This window comes from Penicillium angulare (genome assembly GCF_028827245.1).
Source record: "Penicillium angulare strain IBT 27051 chromosome Unknown utg000011l_segment0_segment0, whole genome shotgun sequence".
NCBI lineage: Eukaryota > Fungi > Ascomycota > Eurotiomycetes > Eurotiales > Aspergillaceae > Penicillium > Penicillium angulare.
This window is the reverse complement of record NW_026623170.1, coordinates 134,595-155,168: the sequence shown is the minus strand read 5'-3', so window position 1 is coordinate 155,168 and position 20,574 is coordinate 134,595. Positions and strand designations below refer to the sequence as shown.

The window sequence follows — 20,574 nt, the reverse complement described above, 5'->3', positions numbered from 1 at the left end:
TTGTTTCTCGGACATTTGGATCCGATTAACTGTTTAGCTCCAGGAGATAAAATTACTTTTTACTTCATCTATATTAATGCTTGTTACTTGGCAGTTGGTTTCGCGTTCATAAATTTGGGAAATGCAGGAACCGATGCTTGGCTTCTTGGCTTTCAGGGTTTTCACGCTGTTAACAAAGAAAAGATGGCGTAATAGGAATATGAACATGGATTCGATCAATCTTGGAAGAATCTCCGAAGTGACTCAGGTTTTAAGCTGGGGCTCTGTTCAAAGAAAATACTAAAAAACCTTCATGTCATCTGATCCCGTACGGAGTACTCCGTACAGCGCGTGTACGGCCTAATTCTGCAATTCTGGGGACTCTAAGCCTCACCCGGCTATATTCTATGGCGCTATATCCACACCACTTAGACATCGTGCTCCATGGTTCATGTCTTACCCAGACATAAGAATAGATACAGTTATGGGGTATGCGGTATCCGTAGATGTGAAAATAATCAAAAATAGATTTTCCTTGACTTTTCATCATACTCATAGTTGTAGTGGCAAGATCAGATAGGCCCACCACCTCGTGGTCGCAGCGTGGAATGCGGAATGTGAGGTGCCCGTGGACGTTTACCCGAATGCAGACATCAACGCAAACAAACACACAGAAATAGAAAAGAGAAAAAACAAGGAAATAAACATAAATAATAAAACATACCTAGATAATAATTCCTAGCTAGAAAGTAATGACCGTTGGTGCCGTCAGCTCAATATGAACCTGTTTCTTCAATACTTGTCGGTCGGCATCAAATGAAACATCATGATCACTCGAATTCCCACGACGAACACCCCCACTAACACCTCCCTTCCTCTGCCCAAGCAATGTAACAACACCCTTAACAAGCACAGCCTCATGATACCCAAACTCCCCACGGATCCTCAACTGACCATTCCCATACTCAAAATCAACCATAGAGCTATTCGCAGGATGAATACTCTCCCCATCATCCAAATACAATTGACCCCTCGCGTAACCGTCCCTATTCGGCGCAACAACAATCTCAAATCCCTTCCGACGTAACTCACTCGTTGTACTCGCCCCTTCCGAACGAAGAGGAAGCACAAATCCCCCACGGATGTGAATCGGGATCTCGGTGATTCCAACATTACTCAACGTGATTGTTTTGCCTTCTCCATGGATTACCTGGCCAGTGTACCAGTCGTAAAAGAAGTCGGAAGGAAAGTACGCATTCACGGATGTTTGACCCTTACCCTGTACGGGAGAAATCAGAAGTGCATTGCCGTAGAAGAACTGTGCTTCGTTGGAGAAGGTGTTCATGTCATTGGGGTAGATGTAAAATAATGGCTGAAGGAAAGGTTCTCCTGTTTCTGATTGTCTATGGAACGACGTGTATAGGTAATCTAGGAGTCTGTAGCGGATGTTTAAGATCTTGCGCGCTGCGTCGGCGACTGTGGGCCATCGATAGAATTCCTGTGGTATGTTTTGGATCTCGTTGTGGTTGCGATAGAATGGGTTGAATGCGCCCAGGGTTGTCCAGCGGGCACATAGTTCTTCAGCGGCGTTTCCTCCAAAACCGCAGATATCGGATCCTACCATGGGAATTTGGAAGATGGAGGCGAACTGGAGCATTTGGCTAATTGAGATGCGGCATTGGTCCCATTGACTGCGGTTGTCGCCAAGCCTGTGAGGGTTTAGTGAGTGTCTTTGATCTTACCTTTTTTGAAGGGCTTGTATGAACTTGGATTGGAGTATGCATTATATTGCATTAATACTTACCAGTGACCTACATGGGCGCCTGCGCCTGCAAATGTACTTCGAGCTATAACTAATGGTCTGGTTTGTGGACGACGCTGAAGCATAGCCTCGCGAGACGCGGAGCTCATCACTGTTTTGTTTCGCGTTAACAGATGGGTTGAGTAAACACGGTCTTCAGAGTAAATACGCCGACTTACTCGTTCCATAAAGGTTATGAGTATCATACTCCGTATACCCCTTTCCTAAATGTACAAGATCCGTATCAATAGTCTTATTACTCAGAGATCCAGCCGCATTGGCAATCTGATATTGAGGCTCAATCAGATCACGACTGGGTAATCCGATCTTCTGACCTTTAGTATCGCGATTATCGCGAGGACCCAAGCCAGAAGACCTTCTAACATGCAAACTACCTTGAGGCTGGAAATCATTGGGAAATCCAGGTAATGGACGGGGTGGCTGGCGGGCTGGTGGAGGAACTGGCGGTAGGTTATTCTGCTGGGCGTAATCGAATGGATCTTTATATGGCCAGGCGCAGAAGTTTGAGGCTTCGTTCATGTCTATCCAGAGGCCGTCGATGTCGACGCCGTAGTCTTGTTGAAAAAGCGTTGGAACTCGTTGTTCCACCAGGTTTGGGTTTCGGGGTTGAACCAGTCTGGGTAGACTGTTACGCCGGGCCAGACAGCACCTATGAATCAATATTATATGAAAATGAGTGTTTGTTTGGTTTTGTGGGGATTATAGCTTTTCGAGTTTAAGCATACCCTCGTAGATCGTGTTCTCCTCTCGACTTAGGATGACATTGCGGACACGGCCGTGATTGTAGGCTTCATTATCTAAGACGCGTGAGCAAGTAAAATATCTTATTTATGTTCTGCTTCTCAGATCATACTTACCGATATCACTGATGGCAGGGTCCACCATCACAATATAATGCTGGTTATGTTTATGGAGATAATTCACCAGTTCTGTCATCTTCTCCAAGGGAAATCGCAGAAGATCCAGCGTAAATACCCTCCGACTAGCCATGTAGTCTATATCCGTCCACATTGTCTCAAGAGGAATATGAGCGCGACTATAGTTATAAACGACTTCAGCAACCTCATATACATCCCGATATCCATATCGGCATTGATGGAACTAAAAAGAACAATCAGTTGTGGAACATCTTTCATCTTGGAACCCAAAATCATAACATGCACCCAAGGCCCAATAGCTTTGCATGGCTGGTAAGCCCACCACCTCGGCGTACTGCATACTGACATCCTTAGGGGTAGGACCAGCCAGAAAATAAAGGTCAATGACACCACCTAATGTATTATATTCCAAGAATTGCTTTCCGTCATAAAGCGTATCGATCTTTATATCCATTCCATTGGAGTTTAAGAAGAACACACCATGGGTACCTGCATCACCACGATGATCCACATAAATAGGATGATTACCGTATAGATTTGTATTTGATGGAATACCGTACGTATCACGGCTCCAAAAAGTACGTGTATAGCTTGTCGTTGGTAGGCGTAGCGAGTCAGAATGCTCGCCTAGACCATATAGATTTGGATTATCCGGTAACCAAGCCCGAAGATTAAGAGATTGACTCTCAAAGACAATATTGGTATCTGTTGTATCAAAGAGGATTTGGTCTCCGCGTAGAACTCTAAAGCTGAATGGTTGTGGTTGATAATCGAAGCGGATAGCAGGGTTACCACGATGAGAACTTGAAGCCTTGGGAGAGGAAGATGGGCGAGGTAGAACAGTTTCAGGAACTTGATAGACCTCTTCGTTGGCATCGTGGATAATAACATGAAGCCGATTATCTAGACTCGGACAAGGCTGAGGATTAGTGGTCCTGCGTGCACATTATGATGGGGCCGGGTTATACTTACCAGTCTGGTACTCCACGAGTAACTTTAAATTTCGCAAATCCGATCCATACAAATCACAAGCGTCACCAGCCAAGACTAGATCTGCCGTTAGAGAGTGAGCATTCTCAATGATGTTTATTGAACTATAGCCTGGGCACTGGTCGGCAGTATCAGTGCGGATTCCAATGGCTGCCGCCCCGGCAAGAGAAAATTTCAGGAACAGGAAAAGCCCTCGCATGTTTAGAATCCAACTGTAAACCGTTAATGTAATGTAATGCTGAGATTCAAACAATATATCTTAGGTGGTAAATTGGTAAATTGGTCTGGATCAAATAAGAATGTTGAAAGAAGAGATGGTGAAGAAGGATAGAAGCGAGAACTTCAAGCGAGAAGCCCAGAGAGCGTAAGTGCCATCTCCGATTCTTTTACACAATTGTATGACCGCCCGTGCAAAGATCAAGTGGTCAGATTGAGCTTCCTGTTGACATGGTCTAACATCTGCACTACCCTTCTCCTGCTTGCTAGGTCGGGAAATGGTTGTTTGTGACTAATCTGCAGGGTCCATGGCTGATGTGACGTTGAACCCTCAATGTGCAAGTTTGTTGCATATTGTTTATATCTTATTTCTTCGATCTTGTGATTGTATAATTAGGAATATGAATAGATGGGAAGTTGTCAATTTGAGTGTAAGATTGAACAAGATTGGTCGCCTGGATGTTGATGGCCATCGATCCTGGGATATTTGAGGGTAATAATTGACATTTCTCACGTTAGCATAACCACTTACTATTGATTATTAGCCGATGTGGATCTCATAGCGGAACAGTTCGTGATGTAAGCTCGCGGAAGTAAGATGCGTATCTGTGATCTAATATCGTTGACTTCAGATTATTGTGTATTGGTACAAAGAATGACGGCGCTGAGTATAGTATCAAGTATGTTCTCGTCAGCAGCGATCTGAAAAGGTTTCGTTCACGAGATCGTTCTTAGATTTCCCGGTGCCATTCGCTTGAATGAGTTTTCAGTTTTCATATGTCAGTTGTTAGTGATGTCAGTGGGTAGTACAGATTGATAGATATTGATAGCTCCGTCGGCGATTAGGGCTCTGTCCAAGGTTAAAGGATAGCCATTGGAACGACCACTGCTGTCAAACTGACGAGCTGGTATTTCTATATGGATCTATGTGTCTCCGAGGAATTTTCTCACCCGTGAGAAGGACCCCGCATCGCGAATACTCCATAATCCGACTCAGTGTGAGATAAGATGATCGGAGGATTAACAAACTTTTCAAAATCCACCAAGACCTTGTCTGTCAATTACCCACATGAAAAACCCGTATTGATAATCTTGGGCATATTCAATCATGTTTCATCTTATATTTCTCAATACAAACTGTAATATCTTTCAGCACTAATTCCACCACTAGGCTTAAAGCTACACCACCCGTAACAAACCATCGAAGCTTCATCATCATCAATCCCAGAGCCTGAAAAATCAATATATCTCAAGTGATTCGATTTATCTATAATAGCGTTGTGGCAACCGATGTCCGCGTGTACGAGCCCTTTGCTGTGTATGCATACAAGGCCCTCAGCTGCTTCTTCGGCCCAATTTAGCTTGAGATGAGAGGGATGAATGTGAATGCTTCGACGTTTTGGGTTTCAAGGAGCTCTCGTGACATGTTCCGCGTTCTAATTGGAGGGTTCCTCCGTATACTTCGTGATGGGCTATTCACTCGTGGTGTCCGAGGCGTGCGTAAGCGCGAATCTCTATTTCAAAGGCTCGGCGCTCGTAATCTCCTGGGAATGGGATTTTTATGACGTGGTTCTTGTCAATGGTATATAACGCGGCCATTTTACCTGCTGCGAGGAATTAGTTGGTTTGGGTATTGGGGATAGAAGAAATTGCTAGTCTTGTACTGAAGGTAGTAGATGGAAAGGTACCAGCGGTCTAAGGCTTACGCATGGAAGATGAGATACATGGAATCACGTGTGTTTTGAAGCAGGTTGGCGAGCTGCAGGAAGTTGATGCCGAAGTTTTACACAGGGGAACTGTTTGTTTGGTCATTCACCTGGGTAAATTTTCAGCTGTTGCACATGTGGTGACATTGATTGATGGCGTCCGGGTAATTAGCTAGAGCCGACCCACAGGTCCTCAAGCCATCAAGGTACTTAAATTATACATAATCTCATTTACCTTATCTTATTCTGTTTGCTTCTTCCCCTCTTTCATCATCTTTCGTATCGGGAGAATTTAAGCCTACGCCCTCCAAATAAAATTGAACAAGGAATAGGAAATTCATTTCGTGGTCTCTCTAATGAGCCCAAATGGGCAAGTTCTAGATATCATTAAGGGGAATTCGTCAACACATCATCTCTCACAGGCTGTGTCCAGCCTCAGCAGCCTTGACATCCTCCTCCGAACTCATAATCTGCACCTTAATAGCACCAGTCTTAGGATCGGCAGCCGTCTCAAACGCCTTAAGAGCATCCTCAATGGTATAACGGTGAGTCACCAACTTCTGAAGATCAATCACACCATTCTGCACCAGGCGAATAGCACGAGGCCAGGTGTTGCTGTAACGGTACTGGTACTGCAGATCGATCTCCTGGGTACTCAAACGCATAAAGGGAATAGTCATCTCATTCTTTCCAACACCAATAACGAAAACCTTGCCACCGAACTTAACACTCCAGATAGCAGAGTTAACACTGCTCTCAACACCAGTGCACTCCAGAGCCAGCTTGGGGCGCAGCGCATTAGGGCCAGAGCCCTGTCCATCGTTCAACGCATTGATGATACCATCCGCACACTCCTCGGCGCTCTTACCACGCTCAACCTTGTAAGTGCGGACCTCTGGAGCCAAGCTCTTAGCGAATGCCAATCGACCCTCGTCGATATCGGTAATGACAATTGGACAAGCACCGGCGGCGCGTGCGCTGAGCAAGCTGATCAGACCAATTGGTCCGGCGCCGGTGATAAGGAGGGCATCGCCGAGGCGCAGCCCGCTGCGCTCAACAGCCGCGAGGGTAACGCTCAATGGCTCGAGAAGGGCTCCGTTCTCGTAGCTCATGTCGCCGATCTTGTGGCACCATGTTGCGGGGTGGTTGACGTATCGGCGCAGCAGACCGTCGACGGGTGGGGTGGAAAGAAAGTCGACTTTCTCACATCCGTTGTAGCGACCTGTTAGGCAGGGCTCGCAGGCATTGCAGATGATGTTGGGCTCGATCGCGACACGGTCGCCTAGCTTGAGGGATGTTACGTCGGACGCGACGGCGACGATCTGTCCTGCAGATTCGTGGCCCAGGACGTGGTCGCCGGTAACGATCATAGGACCAATGCAGCCTGCGTGCCAGAAGTGGACGTCGGATCTGGAAATTGGAGAAAGAAAATCTAGGTTAGATGTTTTCTTTGGTTGAGTTTCACCCCCACGTTTCACCATCATCTTTTCCCCCGCGGGGGTTGAAGGAGACAAATGATCTGTATGGAGGAGGTATTTCGAGTAGAAAGAAGGCTTACCCGCAAATTCCAGTGCTGCGCACCTCAATGGTGACCTCGCCAGGCTTCAGACCCTTGCCAGACTGAACATCCTCGACCTTGGGAGTGGTCTCCGCAATCCACAAGTCATGCTTGGGGTTGGTGTACACACCAATGTTGGTTTTGGTAACAGTTGTTGCGGAAGACATTGTGTGAAGGAGATGAAGAGGTGAAGAGGGAGAGAATGAATGAAAGATTAAGAAGAAAACCAGGAACAGCGCAAGTCTTTATTTGCAATTCGAATTTTAATCTGTTCAGGTGATCTGGTGATTTGTTACATCTCTCCCCTCCCTTTCTTTCCAATTAACCCCCCCTCCGTCATACAGACTAGAGTAACTGGAGTAAAAAAGTGGAGTTGAGGGGCACCGATTTAACCGCCGCGGGGTGAACTTGCCCGAACGCGTCTTTAGTAGGAAATCTGTTCCCGCCTTACTCCACGCTGTATCCCACTCTAGACATTGTAAGTGATGTAAGTCTGTCGGGCCGAGTCCGACGATCGGCTCTCGGTTAAAATACAATCCCAGTCAATTTGCCTGCAATCTAACGACCGTAGTGCAGTACCATTAGCAGTTGCTCCATAATCGACGCGGAAATTTTTATCTCACTCCATCCGTCCCGATGGTTTCTATCCAGCCTAATCTTAAATGCTGCTGAGTCGTGCTAGCCGTGCCACGTACACTAATCCGGCTACCCCGAATTAGTGTCCCCCACCGTAAAGGAAAATATCACCGTAAGGGAAAAAAATCACCAAATCTTCAATTTTTAACTACATAACAAAAGTATCGTGATAACTAATTACATCACCATTCGCACCAAGAATTTCTATAGATACCATACTATTTTAACCTCTAACAGGACCTTGGGAAGGTGTCTTTGCATCGCGTTTTTTAATCTCTCTTACCACTCGTCTTTCCTCTGCTGCATCTTCTTTCTTACACCACTCAGCAATAGATCGATTTGTATCTTTCACACGTAGAATACCATCATTTTTGAGGTTTAATAATTGTCTTTTAGTAGTTTTTTTAGCCCGCGGGGCTTGAATTTAGGCTATTTTTGCGATTGTAGTTGATACATTCTGGATAGCCTCAACATAAAAATTCATCTCAGTAAGGACTTACTCGAACCTCTGTTTTAATTTAGGGGTAATACCATCCAATTCCATTAGCAGAGCCAGTTTTTGTTAGCGTTTTTGAATATCTTCAATTATCTTTGAAGATATATTTTTAAGACTTAAAGATAATAGATTTTCTAGGGGTAGTAATAGTATATTCCAAAGGTTAATTGATATATTAAGAATCAGAGGAAGTATATCTTCTAGTGGCTTATAAATAATCTTAGCGTTAACTAGATAAATACCTCTTTCCCGGAAGGAATTGTAGTAAACTTACTATATTAAAGCTTTATCTCTAAAGCCTATAAGGTCTTCAAGAAATAAATTTTTATTAGCTATAATACTACTACCCTACTATAAAATAAGGTTATTTTGTTAACGAAAATAGGTCTTATAAGCCAAAAAAGGCTTACTATCTAAAGGTTAAATATAATTAATCTTATTTACTAGAAAGCAAAAAATCTTTATCCTCTTCTGTTCAGTATATATTAAGAATTCTATAGTTAAATAGAAGCTATAGCTATTAAGAAGAAGAATTCTATACTCTCTATATCTTATATAATACTATGTTTCTTAGTCAAATCTTTTAAGCTAAGATACTATAAGTTTATTAATTATATAGCCTTTTTTAGTAGTAGCTATTATTTAATTCTAAGATAAATTAGTATTATACTATAACTCTATTTAATAATATCCTTTAAAGATAATAAATAGTTCTATTCACCAGCTATTAGCTGTAATATACTCAGCGACTATCACTTACTCTCTATATTCTTCACTAGTAAGATAAGGAATTTTTAATTAATAATATATAAAGACTTTCTAGGTTTATCCTTAGCTAAGCTAGAAGCTAGTCTTATTAAAATTATAGATAAGTCTCTTAGATATACTGTTTATAATATTGGCTAATAAATCATACTAATACTATAGGATAGTGATATCTTTATTACTTATTCTCTTTAAATCAATAACTTTCTAATATCTTAGCCTAAAACTATCCTCAGAATTATTATTATCTTTAGAGAACCTTTTTATAAATCGATAGACCTAGTTTTTACTAACTATTTGATCTAGTGTTGTCGATTAAGTAAGACTTATATTTACCTACTATTCTATAATATTTGGTGTCAGTGGAATAAATACATCGTCTAATAACTTGATCTAATGTATTAAAGCAGCTTCCTGCGTATCATTTAAAGCCTTATTCGTAGGTTTTCGTTGGTTTCTAGGCGTTGAATTTTTATGGACGCGAGTCCACAAAACTTTAGGCGAAATCCTATATTCCTCAGTAATACGCGATAAATTTGGCTTTTCAAGGGTAGAGATATATCCAATAGCCTCTTCCATATAATATTCCTTATTTTCATAGAAATCGGCCATAGTTAAGGATGTGAAATTGATGGAATGGGGTGGGTGAAGAGATTTTTTCCCTTACGGTGATATTTTCCTTTACGGTGGGGGACACTAATTCGGGGTAGCCGGATTAGTGTATGTGGCACGGCTACCATTTGCGGGTTAAATTCCCCAGATGGGGAAATTTCCCGGCGGCGGTGGAAGCACTGATGGAAGCACGGATGGAATGTGTGTGGAGCTAATGGCGTTTTCTGGGGCTACTCCACATTCAAAGAAAGAGAAGCCACATACAGCACAGAGCTGGGCTCTTATTCGTATTTCAGAGCAGTTGACTCGTCACTGAGAATTGGAGGCTGTTTTAGCCATATGTACTAGGGTGTTAGAGCTTATGGAAGTTCTTTTAGTCTGTATGTGTGTATATCATATGACTTGAACCCTTCCAAAGCCAATATTTGGTGGCAGCTTCAAGTTCTGCCGGTATGAAAGTCACATGGAGGTACGAAATTACTAGTATTAACAGGCACGGGTGCGCACTGGTATGTGTCTACTGTCTTGAGCCCTGTAAACCTTCAATTTAAGGTTATACTAATACAACCCAGTTTCAACTGCTGCGACCCCTCGGAACAATCCAATTCTACTACATGGAGTTATCGCACATTAAGTCACCTGGGCAGTGGTGCCAATAAGGTATTGGTCGAGACACTAAATTTCGTGCCAAACTCTTTATGCACATATATTTTATACACTTCTCCAAAAACAAGTCGAAAATAAGTTTTTCTTACTGGTGGATTCCCAGATGATTTCCAGGCTGATCGTCGCTCACCTACGTACTAGTATTGGGTTTTACTGGTTGCATGTCATATGCAGGATAGATCTAGTACGACGATCTAGTATCTCGTACTGAAATGGAAGAGTATATGTATTTTTTATTTTTTGATCATACAAAGAATACGAATGTACGTTTTTTGGAGAAAAGCTAACTGCCTGACGTTTTTGTTTTCAAAACAATTTATAGACTAGTCGATCCGATTTAACACCAACCAAAAAATAGCAACAGTGATGCTGGCCATTTTATCACGGCATTTACCTATCCACTTACGCAACATAACCTATCAAAGATACGTATCTATAATTCCAAAATATCTCTACAACTCACACCATTAGTACTTCTTTTCCATCAAAGCAACGACTTTCGGGCGTTTCTCATCCCATTCATCCCAAACAATAGAATGAATAGCAGTATGTCTCCCCAGTAATTCCCCCGTAGTCCCATTCCGCTTCTCAAGAGCTTCAACAGGAACCCCCAGCGAGAAAGCCCGATGCCATCGTAAAGTACCCTCGAATTCGAACCCCATTCGCAATGCCGCATTACGAGACGCGATGTTCTCAGAATGACTTTTCCACTCTACGCGACGTAGACCTAGCCCACCAGCTGGGATTGGGTCAAGAGTATACTGCAGTAAAAGCCCGACGGCGTTTGTCGCGATATGTGTACGCTGGAAGGACTTGAAGATCATGATGCCTATCTCGGTGATTGAGTTGCTCTTATCGGTGTTTGTCAAGGCTATGGTCCCCGCGTATGCATTTTTCTTTTCGGGGTCTGTAGTGGAGGCTTGAATTTTGGATTTGTCTATTATGGCGTAGAGGCATTCACCTGGTGCGTTGTGGAGGGGCGTGTATATATCTTTGATGAACTGTTCTTCTGTTTCGGTTTGGGGAAAAGCGACGTATTTGATTAGGTCTGGGTTGGATTTGACTTCCTCGAAGAATTTTGCTATATGGATAGTTTGCTGCATATGTCCGGTTGAGATCAGCTCTACTTCGTTCAGCTTGTGTGATGGGGTAGAAACGTACGTCAAATGGCTCCAATGAGATGAGATCGTTCTCTAAGCGTTTCTGCTCGTAGCAAAACTGTCCTATTGCCATGATGATGTCCTGATATATAGTCGTATGTCTTCTTAGCTATTGCGAAGGTGGATGATCAATATCAAATTGTTGAGCAAGATTATATTTGTCTATGTACCCCTCTCCTCGGCTTTCCCGCCCTGCTTACTCCGAGTCTCCTTTAAGTCTAGAGTCGAGCGAGCCTACTCTTGCGACTTGATAAAGTATCTCGCTGCGCAAGCAGATCAAGTCTCAAAGTCAGAGGGCATAGATCAATGCGTGACTGAGCATCTGGACAAATTCAGCGATCCTAGAAGATTCCTCTCGTCCTCAATTGTTAATCTCAAAATATAGATCTTGGACTCCAGTTGGAGTGTAGACGGGTGCCCCACTTCAAGTTCGTCCCGCAATAACGTCCGTTTCTGTAGGCGGTGTGACCTTTTTCTTCGCGGTGAGCATCACGTGATAAATATATCCTGGTAAAAAATTCCGCGGCTCCAAATTTTTCTTACTAACCTCACTACACCCCCAAAAAATAATTTGGCCGTGATCCTTCCTATTTGGAGAGCCTTTTTAACACAATGTCATCTGAAAACGCAGGTGAGTCGACTTGATCTCCAACCGAACATATTTTGGATTCAACTGACAATCTGCTTAGCATGGCCCATGGCCGACGAGGCTCTGTCCCAGGAGATTCTGGACATCCTTCAGCAGGGTACTCACTCTCGCCAGGTCAAGAAGGGTGCTAACGAGGGTAAGCCACATATTCTCACTCTATTCTCTACCTCTCACTAACTCTGAATAGCTACCAAGGCTGTCAACCGCGGAGTGTCCGAAATTGTGATCATGGCCGGTGACACTACTCCTCTCGCTATCGTCATGCACCTTCCCCTCCTCTGTGAGGACAAGAACGTCCCCTACGTCTTCGTCCCCAGCAAGATCGCTCTCGGCCGTGCCTGCGGTGTCAGCCGCCCCATCATCGCTGCTAGCATCAACTCCAACGACGCTAGTGATCTCGCTGCCCAGATCCGCCAGCTCAAGATCAAGGTCGAGAGACTTGCTATCTAAGGCATCTAATACCGTATCTCGAATCCGATCTACTTGGTGCCTACGTTGGAACCCCTTCGGGGTTTGGTAGGCGGGAGCCTTTAGCTGCAGAATCCATATCTAGTCTGATTTGCTAGGTAGATTCACAAATTAAATCGATCGTGGTTCGTGCCCTTAGCTGGGTCCACGCCACTTTATTCAATACTTAGTCACTTTCTTGAATAAGAGTAGATATGTCAGTTAATTAGCTACATACGTAAATGATTTAAACCTCAATCTTTAAACTAAAGTGCCAAGAAAGTAGATTACAATGAATCATGCAAATTTCGATAGGAACAAAGGCTTATCGCTAGCGCAGCCTCGTGATACCGTTATCTCCCCGCACCATCTCCGCCCAACCGCATTTTCATCCTAGAGCTCAGCACTCACCATCATGCCCAAAGCTAAAAAGTCAGATCAAAAACCTCAAAAGACCTCCACAGCCGCGCCATCAGGTCCTCCCGAACCCAACTGGCCACCGCTCCGTCCCCTCCTTCCCGCCGAAGACCTCGCGCTGGAAGCGTTGGTCCCAGATCAGATTTATTTGATTCGCAATTTCTTACCCGGTTCGCTCTGTAAGAGCTATGCCTCATTCCTTGCTTCGCTCCCTCTCACAACTACGCCGGGTAAACCGAAGAAGGATGAGGCGGTACGGGTGAACGATCGGTTTCAGGTCCAAGACGCACGGTTTGCGGAGACGTTATGGAGTGGGACTGCGATGAAGGAGCTTGCGACGACGCGCTTTGGGGAACATGATGATGACGCATATACTAGTGATGGGGAGCCTTTATCTTCGAAAGAGAGGGAGGTTAAGGCGCAGAAAGTCTGGGGTGGAGAACCGCTGGGATTGAATCCTAATATTCGTATCTATCGATACTCAGCAGGGCAGTTCTTTGCACAACATTGTAAGTTTGAGAGGTCCTTATTGCGTAAACAATTATAGCCAAATTGTTAATATGTTCTCGTTCTTCTAGATGATGAATCAAATGCTTTGACCTTCCTACCCCAATCCTCTACCAAGGCTGTTCCCGCCCGAACGACTTGGACTCTTCTTATATACCTTACGGCATGTTCTGGAGGCGAGACGATCTTTTATCCCGATCCGACACGAGAAAATCGAAATCCAAAACCGATATCTGTTGCGCCAGAAGCTGGAATGGCATTATTACACCGGCATGGGGATCATTGTATGTTACATGAAGGAGCAGAGGTGACTGGTGGAGAGAAGTGGGTGTTGCGGAGTGATTTGGTTGTTGGGCGATAGCACTAGCTCAGGCTCATAACTATTAGTAGTAAGAGGAGCATTAAAAGGAGTTGGGATCTTTAATCGGAATTGACTGATTGCACTATTTTCCAATTAATTTTTTGTCGTCATTTTCAGAAGCTGCTGAATTTATCCCAAAAAGGTCATAAAATGGCCCCATTTCTTCAAATATTGGAATATCATTTTTAGACTCATCCATCTTCTATATATTGATCCGCATTTTAAACAAATTATTTGCGCCTAGATTGTCCCTCTCGAGTACTATAGATAGTACTTAAGTCTCAACGAAAACATGCGTTCTATTCTATCTTGTCTTGCATCACTGATTTCTTCGATGGCACCAATTTTTATGCTTAATGGGTATCCAAACGCTCACGTGAATATTACAGCTCTCTTTTCATATGAACATAATCCCGATCTTAGCTCGACAAGTTCCCATCAAGCAAAAACCAAGTTCGAGGTTCAAGTGACTTATTTTATATGAATTAAACTCAATCAACACTATAAGTTACTATTGAGATATTGGTATGCCAAGAATATTTGTCAATTTATCCAGCATTTATTACTATATTTGCATTGTTAACACAACACTGGAGTCCGAATAGGATTATACAGTCTAGTATCTAAGATATTTTCGTTTTTGTATAATAAAATGGTTGATCTGGATTATTCACCTGTTGCAATAGACAAATAGCCGTGTTGCCGTAGTTATGGCTCCACTACCACATAACCGGCCCCACAATTTTTCTTTCACAAAAATAATGAACCCTCGCTTACGAGGGTCCGCCACCCATATGGAACAGATCACCCAAATGGAACATTTTTGCTAAATCGTACTACAACTACTATTTACCACACCACCATATAGTTAATTAATTAACTAAAAATAATAAACAAATCAATCAGCCATTTTAATATTAGAATACAAAATCAAGTTAATTTCCCCGGCGTTTTTTGGCTCTTCCATGCTTCCTAATTTCAACCAATATCTTCTTCCACTTCCGCTTCGTCTTTTCTTGATCGGCTTTTTCAGTCAATTTATATTCTTTTAGCTTCATTTCTTTGATCTGGCTTGAATTGATAATACCAGTGATTTGCGTATAACGGCGAGAAGCATCATACCTAGCGTGACGTGCTCCCATAATAGCTTGTGTAGAATCGAATTCCCGTTGCAGTTAGACAGCCAACATTGCCTGAGTCTCAGCACCCTTTACAAGCTTTGCTAGCCCTTCTTTAAAACGTTCAGTAGTAGGATCATATTGATTAATACGATCGCTAATTCTTCGAACTCTCTCAGCGGTTTTTGGGGTGCTAAACTCAGTATTTTGTGAGTTAACTGATAGTGTATCTTCCCGGGATATATTATCATAATATGGATCGTACGAATCCAATTCATCGGTAATAAGCTTAGAATTAATTGGCCAAAGGCCAGTTAATTTAAACCCAAGCTTGATTATATGTGGCCGGAAGGTTTTGCGTCTAATTTCACTGATTAAATGTAGGAATTCATCCTTTGAAAATTTACGGCATCCAGTCATTGTAGCCGCCTCAACTGCCTCACTATACCAGTGTTTATATACACTAAACACTCCAACATCTAGAGGTTATAGTATATGGCTAGTATGTAAGAGTAAGAAGAATAGAATGATATCATTCTTCTCACAAAATTCAACAAATTAACGCGTTAAATGTGATCCAAAACGATCGCATAAAACTAGCCTCTTTTTCCCAATGGTACGAGAAATTGTCTATTTATAAAACAGCTGAATCCATTGATATGCTAATATATTATTGATATAGCCAGTATCAGTTATAGCAAGATGCTCATCGTCTTCAATTTTATCAAACCAACGTAGTAATGCTTGTTTAGCGCTTAGAATAATCAGCGGTGGGCATATAAAGCCATCAGCCGAAACAGCCTCTAAAACAGTAATAGACTCGCGATTGGTAACTAAGCCATTAAATAGCTTCTTTTTTGGATGTCTTATAATAATAAATTGATCGCGACCGACACCAATTTGGAAGCCAGTTTCGTCAAAATTGTAGATATCTTGTTGACAGATGCTATATTTAGCCACTATACGTTGATAGTCTTAAAACCATCTCTCTATAACGGATTTATCCAGTACAGTAGCTCTTTCAACATCAAGAGCTCGCCGACGTCGTATATAGTACTTAGGATACCGTTTAAGAAAACGCTTTAGCCAATGGTCGCCAATTTGTGGGGGATCTGTGGTGGTGTCGGTATGATCTTCTTCCAGAATTGAATCGGCAGCAATAGCAATTTGACGGCGATTTATTGATGCTCCGACCGCATCAAAATAATCAATATATTCACATAAAGCCTTCTCCTGTGCAATACTAAGCTTCCGGCCATTAGGTTGTCGTTGGAAAAGCGATTTTCCACCTTGCCAGCGCCGACGAAGACGGCCTTCAGGAACCGCGAATTCTCGCGCAGTCTTCCTAATATTAGGCTTAGATTGCTCAGAGAGAGACTCTATTGCCAGCTGAATCTGGTTCTCTATATCTTTATTGGTTTTAGGCATTGTTGGTGGTGTGGTAGATGATAATAGTGGTTGTGGTAAGATTTAGAAAAAATGTTCCATATGGGTGATCTGTTCCATATGGGTGGCGGACCCTCGTAAGCGAGGGTTCATTATTTTTGTGAAAGAAAAATTGTGGGGCCGGTTAGTGTCAATGCAGGAACATCAAAAGAATAACACTGTTCAACACATTTGATTCATGGATGTCTTTTCTTATCAATTAAATGCATCATTCACATCTGAACCCTGAAAGATATTCATACAGTAAAATCGAGTAGTTTTTAATTCATATCAAATTTGTTTACATTATGTCGACCCAGGCACATTTCTAGGAGGCGACCACGTGATCACCATTCCCTGAAGTTCCCGAGCCGTCAATCCGCAGATTCTGGTCTCCGTTATTGCGCCAGACTAAACCGCCATTGGACCCCCTTGTCCTTCTACCAGCGACTGCTTTGAGTGACTTGTGTCTGGATCTTGTTTTCGCTCCTTCTCTACTCCCCGCAACTCCTCCAAGATGCCTGCTGCCACTCGTGCTGTCCTGCGGCAATCGCAGTTCCTGACCCGCAGAACCGCCGTCAGACACGCCTCATCTTCCTCCGAGAAGGCCACCCAGGCTGCCTCTAAGGCTCAGGAGGGTCTCTCCAAGGCTACTGCCGCTGCTGGTCCCGCAATCTCCAATGCTGCCTCTGCCCTGCGCAAGGTTGGCGGCCCCGTCGGCAAGGTTGTTTCGTTCGTCGACTGTAAGCAACAAATCCCTCTCTTGATCTCTCAAAATTCTGCATTGAAAAAGAAAAAATGGATGTCATGGGCTTCATCTATGGAGGAATGCTGGGATTATCATTGTCACGATGAGACTTCGTGCGAGGATGGAATCCGGGGCCTCCTGGATTGACCTGGAAACCATCTAATTTGACCATTGCAAGTTTGTCTGTCGTTACATATCGCTAACATCGAATCTTTCCTTTTAGCCATGATTCCACCCACTCTCTACTACTCTCGCGTCGGTCTCGAGCTCGGCAAGCTGGTTTTCCGTGGCCAGAACATGTCTCCCCCGTATGTTCACCCCCAAGTGTCGCATCAGTCACATTTTCTCGTTTGACTCCCTTCGGTCGTACCATTCAATTCTAACTATATACCCAGTAACATGGCCACTTTCCAGTCCTACTTCCAGCCTTTGATCAACCTCTCCCGCAACCCTGCTGCCCTGAAGTCCGTCAACATCTCCCCCGCGAACTTCCTCGCCCGTGTCCGCAACGCTAGCCCTAAGGAGCTCGCTCTGGCCGGTGTCACCGCTGCTGAGGTTATTGGTTTCTTCACCATTGGCGAGATGATCGGTCGCATGAACATTGTCGGTTACCGCGGCGAGGTTGCTCACCACCACTAAATCCGAAATATATTCGTCCTTTCCCTTTTTCCTTTGTTCGCCTTCCCCCATGTGCGTTGAGCTGTGTATGATAGACGATGGAAAATAAACTGTTGTCTGAGATAGAATCATTGTTTGATAATTCATTTCTTTAAGTTTTCAAAAACAGTACAAGTTTGATGTTTAGCTGTCACTTCTTTCTTTAGCACTTGTAGTTGGTTGTGTACCACCACACCAAAGACTTTTTTCTCCTTCCTCTGTTCTTTCCCCCGCTTCGTAATCCATGATGGAAAACCACCAGCTCTTAGTTGTTATGCTTCTATGCCTCACCATTTATCACTACTGGAGTTTAACTTCTATCACTATTTCCGCCTTCATGTTCTACTGCGCCCTGTATCGCGTCTATAATCCGCGGCACTGATCGGCCTGTCCAGCCTTAAACATGATTGGCCCGGAAAGGATTGCGGTGGGTCAACTTTTTTCTCTTCCGCCAAAATATCAAAGTCCGCAGTTGCAACTTCGAAAACTACCACGAACTTCCAACATGGATGCATTCAGACTATTAACGAGGTCGACGAAATTCAGCAGGCCGACCGCTGCGTCGAATGCAGAGTCGAATTCTCGACTGCCGTCAACTGGGAAAGCAGCAAACCCGCAACTCTTCCGTACCGCGGAAGGTGAAAAGCTTGAATCCGCGCAGAATGGAAACAAGAGAAAGCGTGCAACTGGTGCTGCCGATGATGAAGAAATAGAAAATGACGCTGCTGATTTGGACTTCTTCCATTCCAACAAGCGCGCGGCGGCGCCTTCGGCTGGAGCTGCAACCCAAGCTAAGCACGACCAGGGCCAGCAAGCTGATCAAGACCAGTCTGATGAAGAGGATGGCATGGATGAAGTGCAGCGCCGCACTATTTTGAACTCGCACAAGATCAAGATTACCGATCTTCGTGACCTGAATGATATTCAGCCCCAAGCTACCCCAGCCAAGAGCTCTAAGGACTCGAAAAAGAAAAAGAAGTCCAAGAAGGAAGAAGCGCCGGTTCTTAGCAAGAAGGAGCAGAAGCGCGCGCGACGAATGTATCCCCAACCGCTTGTTTCATTCAAGGAGTTGCGTTCTAGATACAAGATCTCGTCACGACTCGCTGAGAATGTCGCTGAACAAGGATTTACTGTGCCCACTGAGGTGCAATTGGGCAGTCTTCCTATTTTACTCGGCGATTCCTCCGTTTCTACTGGCGATCAAAAGTCGGAGCCTGATTTACTAGTCGTTGCGCCTACTGGTAGCGGTAAGACTCTGTCTTTCTTAATCCCGGTGATTAACAAGATTGTCCGACACCACCACTCCTCGGAGTCAGAAGAGCATGGTATTTTGTCAATCGTTGTGGCTCCCACCAAAGAACTTGCAAGCCAGATTGTCAATGAGGGACGGAAGCTCGTGGCAGGAACTGGTGTCAAGATCACATTGATGAGAAAGGGCATGCGAGTCGTCGAGCGGGAAGACGAAGGCGAGGAAAATGTCCTTAACGAGGATAGTGAGGGGTCTGCTGAATCAGAGGCCGAGGATGAAGACGAAAGCAAACCAAAGAAAGCTCGCAACAATGCCCCTGTCACCAAAAGTGACATCTTGGTCACCACGCCTCTGATGTTGGTGAATTCCTTATCCGCGAATCAAACAAAACCCATGGCCCGCCTACCCTTAGTGCGAAGCCTAGTACTGGATGAAGCGGATGTACTATTAGACCCGTTATTCAGAGAACAGACACTGGACATCTGGCGCTCTTGCGTCCATCAAAATCTCCGTGTCAGCTTATGGTCTGCCACCATGGGCTCCAACGTCGAAGACCTCACCCAGTCCACAATCAAAGAACGTCTCGACAGCATTTCCTACTCTCCAGAGCAACCACACCCCCTTCTGCGCCTTGTCGTTGGTCTCAAAGACTCGGCAATCCCCAATATAGAGCACAAGCTTATCTACGCCGCTACGGAGCAAGGTAAACTGCTTGGGCTTCGACAACTCCTCCGCCCTGCCGCAGCCTCAGCCTCTGACGTCCGCCTTCGACCACCTTTCCTCATTTTCACACAAACTATTCCCCGAGCAATTGCTCTGCACTCCGAACTAAAATACGATATCCCAGCTGAAGCCGGTGGTTCTTCCCGCATTGCCGTCTTGCACTCCGATCTCTCTGATATCCAGCGATCAGAGATTATGCGCGACTTCCGCAAAGGCGAGATCTGGATCCTTGTAACGACCGATCTTCTCGCTCGTGGCGTGGACTTCCGCGGCATCAACGGTGTCGTTAACTACGATATTCCCAACTCTGCCGCTGTATATGTTCATCGCGTTGGACGAACGGGTCGCGCTGGTCGCGAGGGTGGTATTGCCGTGACATACTACACAAAGGAAGACATTCCCTACGTCAAGAGTATTGCCAATGTCATCGATGTTAGTGAGAAGCTTCGCGGGGGTGAGGGGGAGAAATCTATCCAGAAGTGGCTCCTCGATTCTTTACCGGATCTCAGCAAGAAGGATAAGCAGGAGCTCAAGAAGCATGGTGTCAAGGCTCGCCAGATCTCCAAGCATATTGGTGGCAAGGAGAAAGGCGATGGTAAAGAAGGAAAGGGTTCGCGCGCGGCTAGAATTAGCACTAAGAGTGGTTTTGAGCGAAAGTTGGAGAATCGCAAGAAGGGTGCGATTGCTGCTAGTCGGAATAGAAAGGCTGTAGCTACGACCGATGGGAATGAGAGTGCGGGATCTTGGAATGGGTTGGATGATTGAGGGATCGCATCCAATACAGGATGA

The 20,574-nt window shown here is 44.3% G+C and overlaps 9 protein-coding genes across 9 annotated transcripts; 4 read left to right on the top strand and 5 right to left on the bottom strand.

Annotated features, from left to right (window-relative positions):
- Positions 1–721: 721 nt before the first annotated feature.
- On the bottom strand, positions 722–2,812 carry N7478_012252 (glycoside hydrolase family 31 protein; the record flags this gene model as incomplete). The annotated part of the gene is made up of 5 exons (XM_056928466.1): positions 722–1,688; positions 1,784–1,892; positions 1,960–2,355; positions 2,527–2,598; positions 2,659–2,812. The coding sequence occupies 5 exons, from the start codon at positions 2,810–2,812 to the stop codon at positions 722–724; spliced, it is 1,698 nt and encodes a 565-aa protein (XP_056773024.1).
- Positions 2,813–2,902: 90 nt separating this feature from the next.
- Positions 2,903–3,868, bottom strand: N7478_012251 (CAZyme family GH31; the record flags this gene model as incomplete). Its single annotated transcript, XM_056928465.1, has 2 exons — positions 2,903–3,582; positions 3,652–3,868. 2 exons carry the CDS (start codon positions 3,866–3,868, stop codon positions 2,903–2,905), a joined length of 897 nt encoding a protein of 298 aa, XP_056773023.1.
- A 2,139-nt stretch (positions 3,869–6,007) lies between these two features.
- On the bottom strand, positions 6,008–7,316 carry N7478_012250 (NAD(P)-dependent alcohol dehydrogenase; the record flags this gene model as incomplete). Its single annotated transcript, XM_056928464.1, has 2 exons — positions 6,008–7,001; positions 7,150–7,316. 2 exons carry the CDS (start codon positions 7,314–7,316, stop codon positions 6,008–6,010), a joined length of 1,161 nt encoding a protein of 386 aa, XP_056773022.1.
- A 3,475-nt stretch (positions 7,317–10,791) lies between these two features.
- On the bottom strand, positions 10,792–11,557 carry N7478_012249 (GNAT family N-acetyltransferase; the record flags this gene model as incomplete). Its single annotated transcript, XM_056928463.1, has 2 exons — positions 10,792–11,460; positions 11,486–11,557. 2 exons carry the CDS (start codon positions 11,555–11,557, stop codon positions 10,792–10,794), a joined length of 741 nt encoding a protein of 246 aa, XP_056773021.1.
- A 539-nt stretch (positions 11,558–12,096) lies between these two features.
- On the top strand, positions 12,097–12,583 carry N7478_012248 (uncharacterized protein; the record flags this gene model as incomplete). Its single annotated transcript, XM_056928462.1, has 3 exons — positions 12,097–12,115; positions 12,174–12,269; positions 12,321–12,583. 3 exons carry the CDS (start codon positions 12,097–12,099, stop codon positions 12,581–12,583), a joined length of 378 nt encoding a protein of 125 aa, XP_056773020.1.
- A 412-nt stretch (positions 12,584–12,995) lies between these two features.
- Positions 12,996–13,865, top strand: N7478_012247 (uncharacterized protein; the record flags this gene model as incomplete). The annotated part of the gene is made up of 2 exons (XM_056928461.1): positions 12,996–13,506; positions 13,576–13,865. The coding sequence occupies 2 exons, from the start codon at positions 12,996–12,998 to the stop codon at positions 13,863–13,865; spliced, it is 801 nt and encodes a 266-aa protein (XP_056773019.1).
- Positions 13,866–15,958: 2,093 nt separating this feature from the next.
- On the bottom strand, positions 15,959–16,411 carry N7478_012246 (DNA-binding domain-containing protein; the record flags this gene model as incomplete). The annotated part of the gene is made up of 1 exon (XM_056928460.1): positions 15,959–16,411. One exon carries the CDS (start codon positions 16,409–16,411, stop codon positions 15,959–15,961), a length of 453 nt encoding a protein of 150 aa, XP_056773018.1.
- Positions 16,412–16,925: 514 nt separating this feature from the next.
- On the top strand, positions 16,926–17,795 carry N7478_012245 (F1F0 ATP synthase subunit g; the record flags this gene model as incomplete). The annotated part of the gene is made up of 3 exons (XM_056928459.1): positions 16,926–17,151; positions 17,380–17,464; positions 17,552–17,795. The coding sequence occupies 3 exons, from the start codon at positions 16,926–16,928 to the stop codon at positions 17,793–17,795; spliced, it is 555 nt and encodes a 184-aa protein (XP_056773017.1).
- Positions 17,796–18,318: 523 nt separating this feature from the next.
- rok1 (RNA-dependent ATPase ROK1) lies at positions 18,319–20,550 on the top strand (the record flags this gene model as incomplete). The annotated part of the gene is made up of 1 exon (XM_056928458.1): positions 18,319–20,550. The coding sequence occupies one exon, from the start codon at positions 18,319–18,321 to the stop codon at positions 20,548–20,550; it is 2,232 nt and encodes a 743-aa protein (XP_056773016.1).
- Between the last annotated feature and the right edge of the window lie 24 nt (positions 20,551–20,574).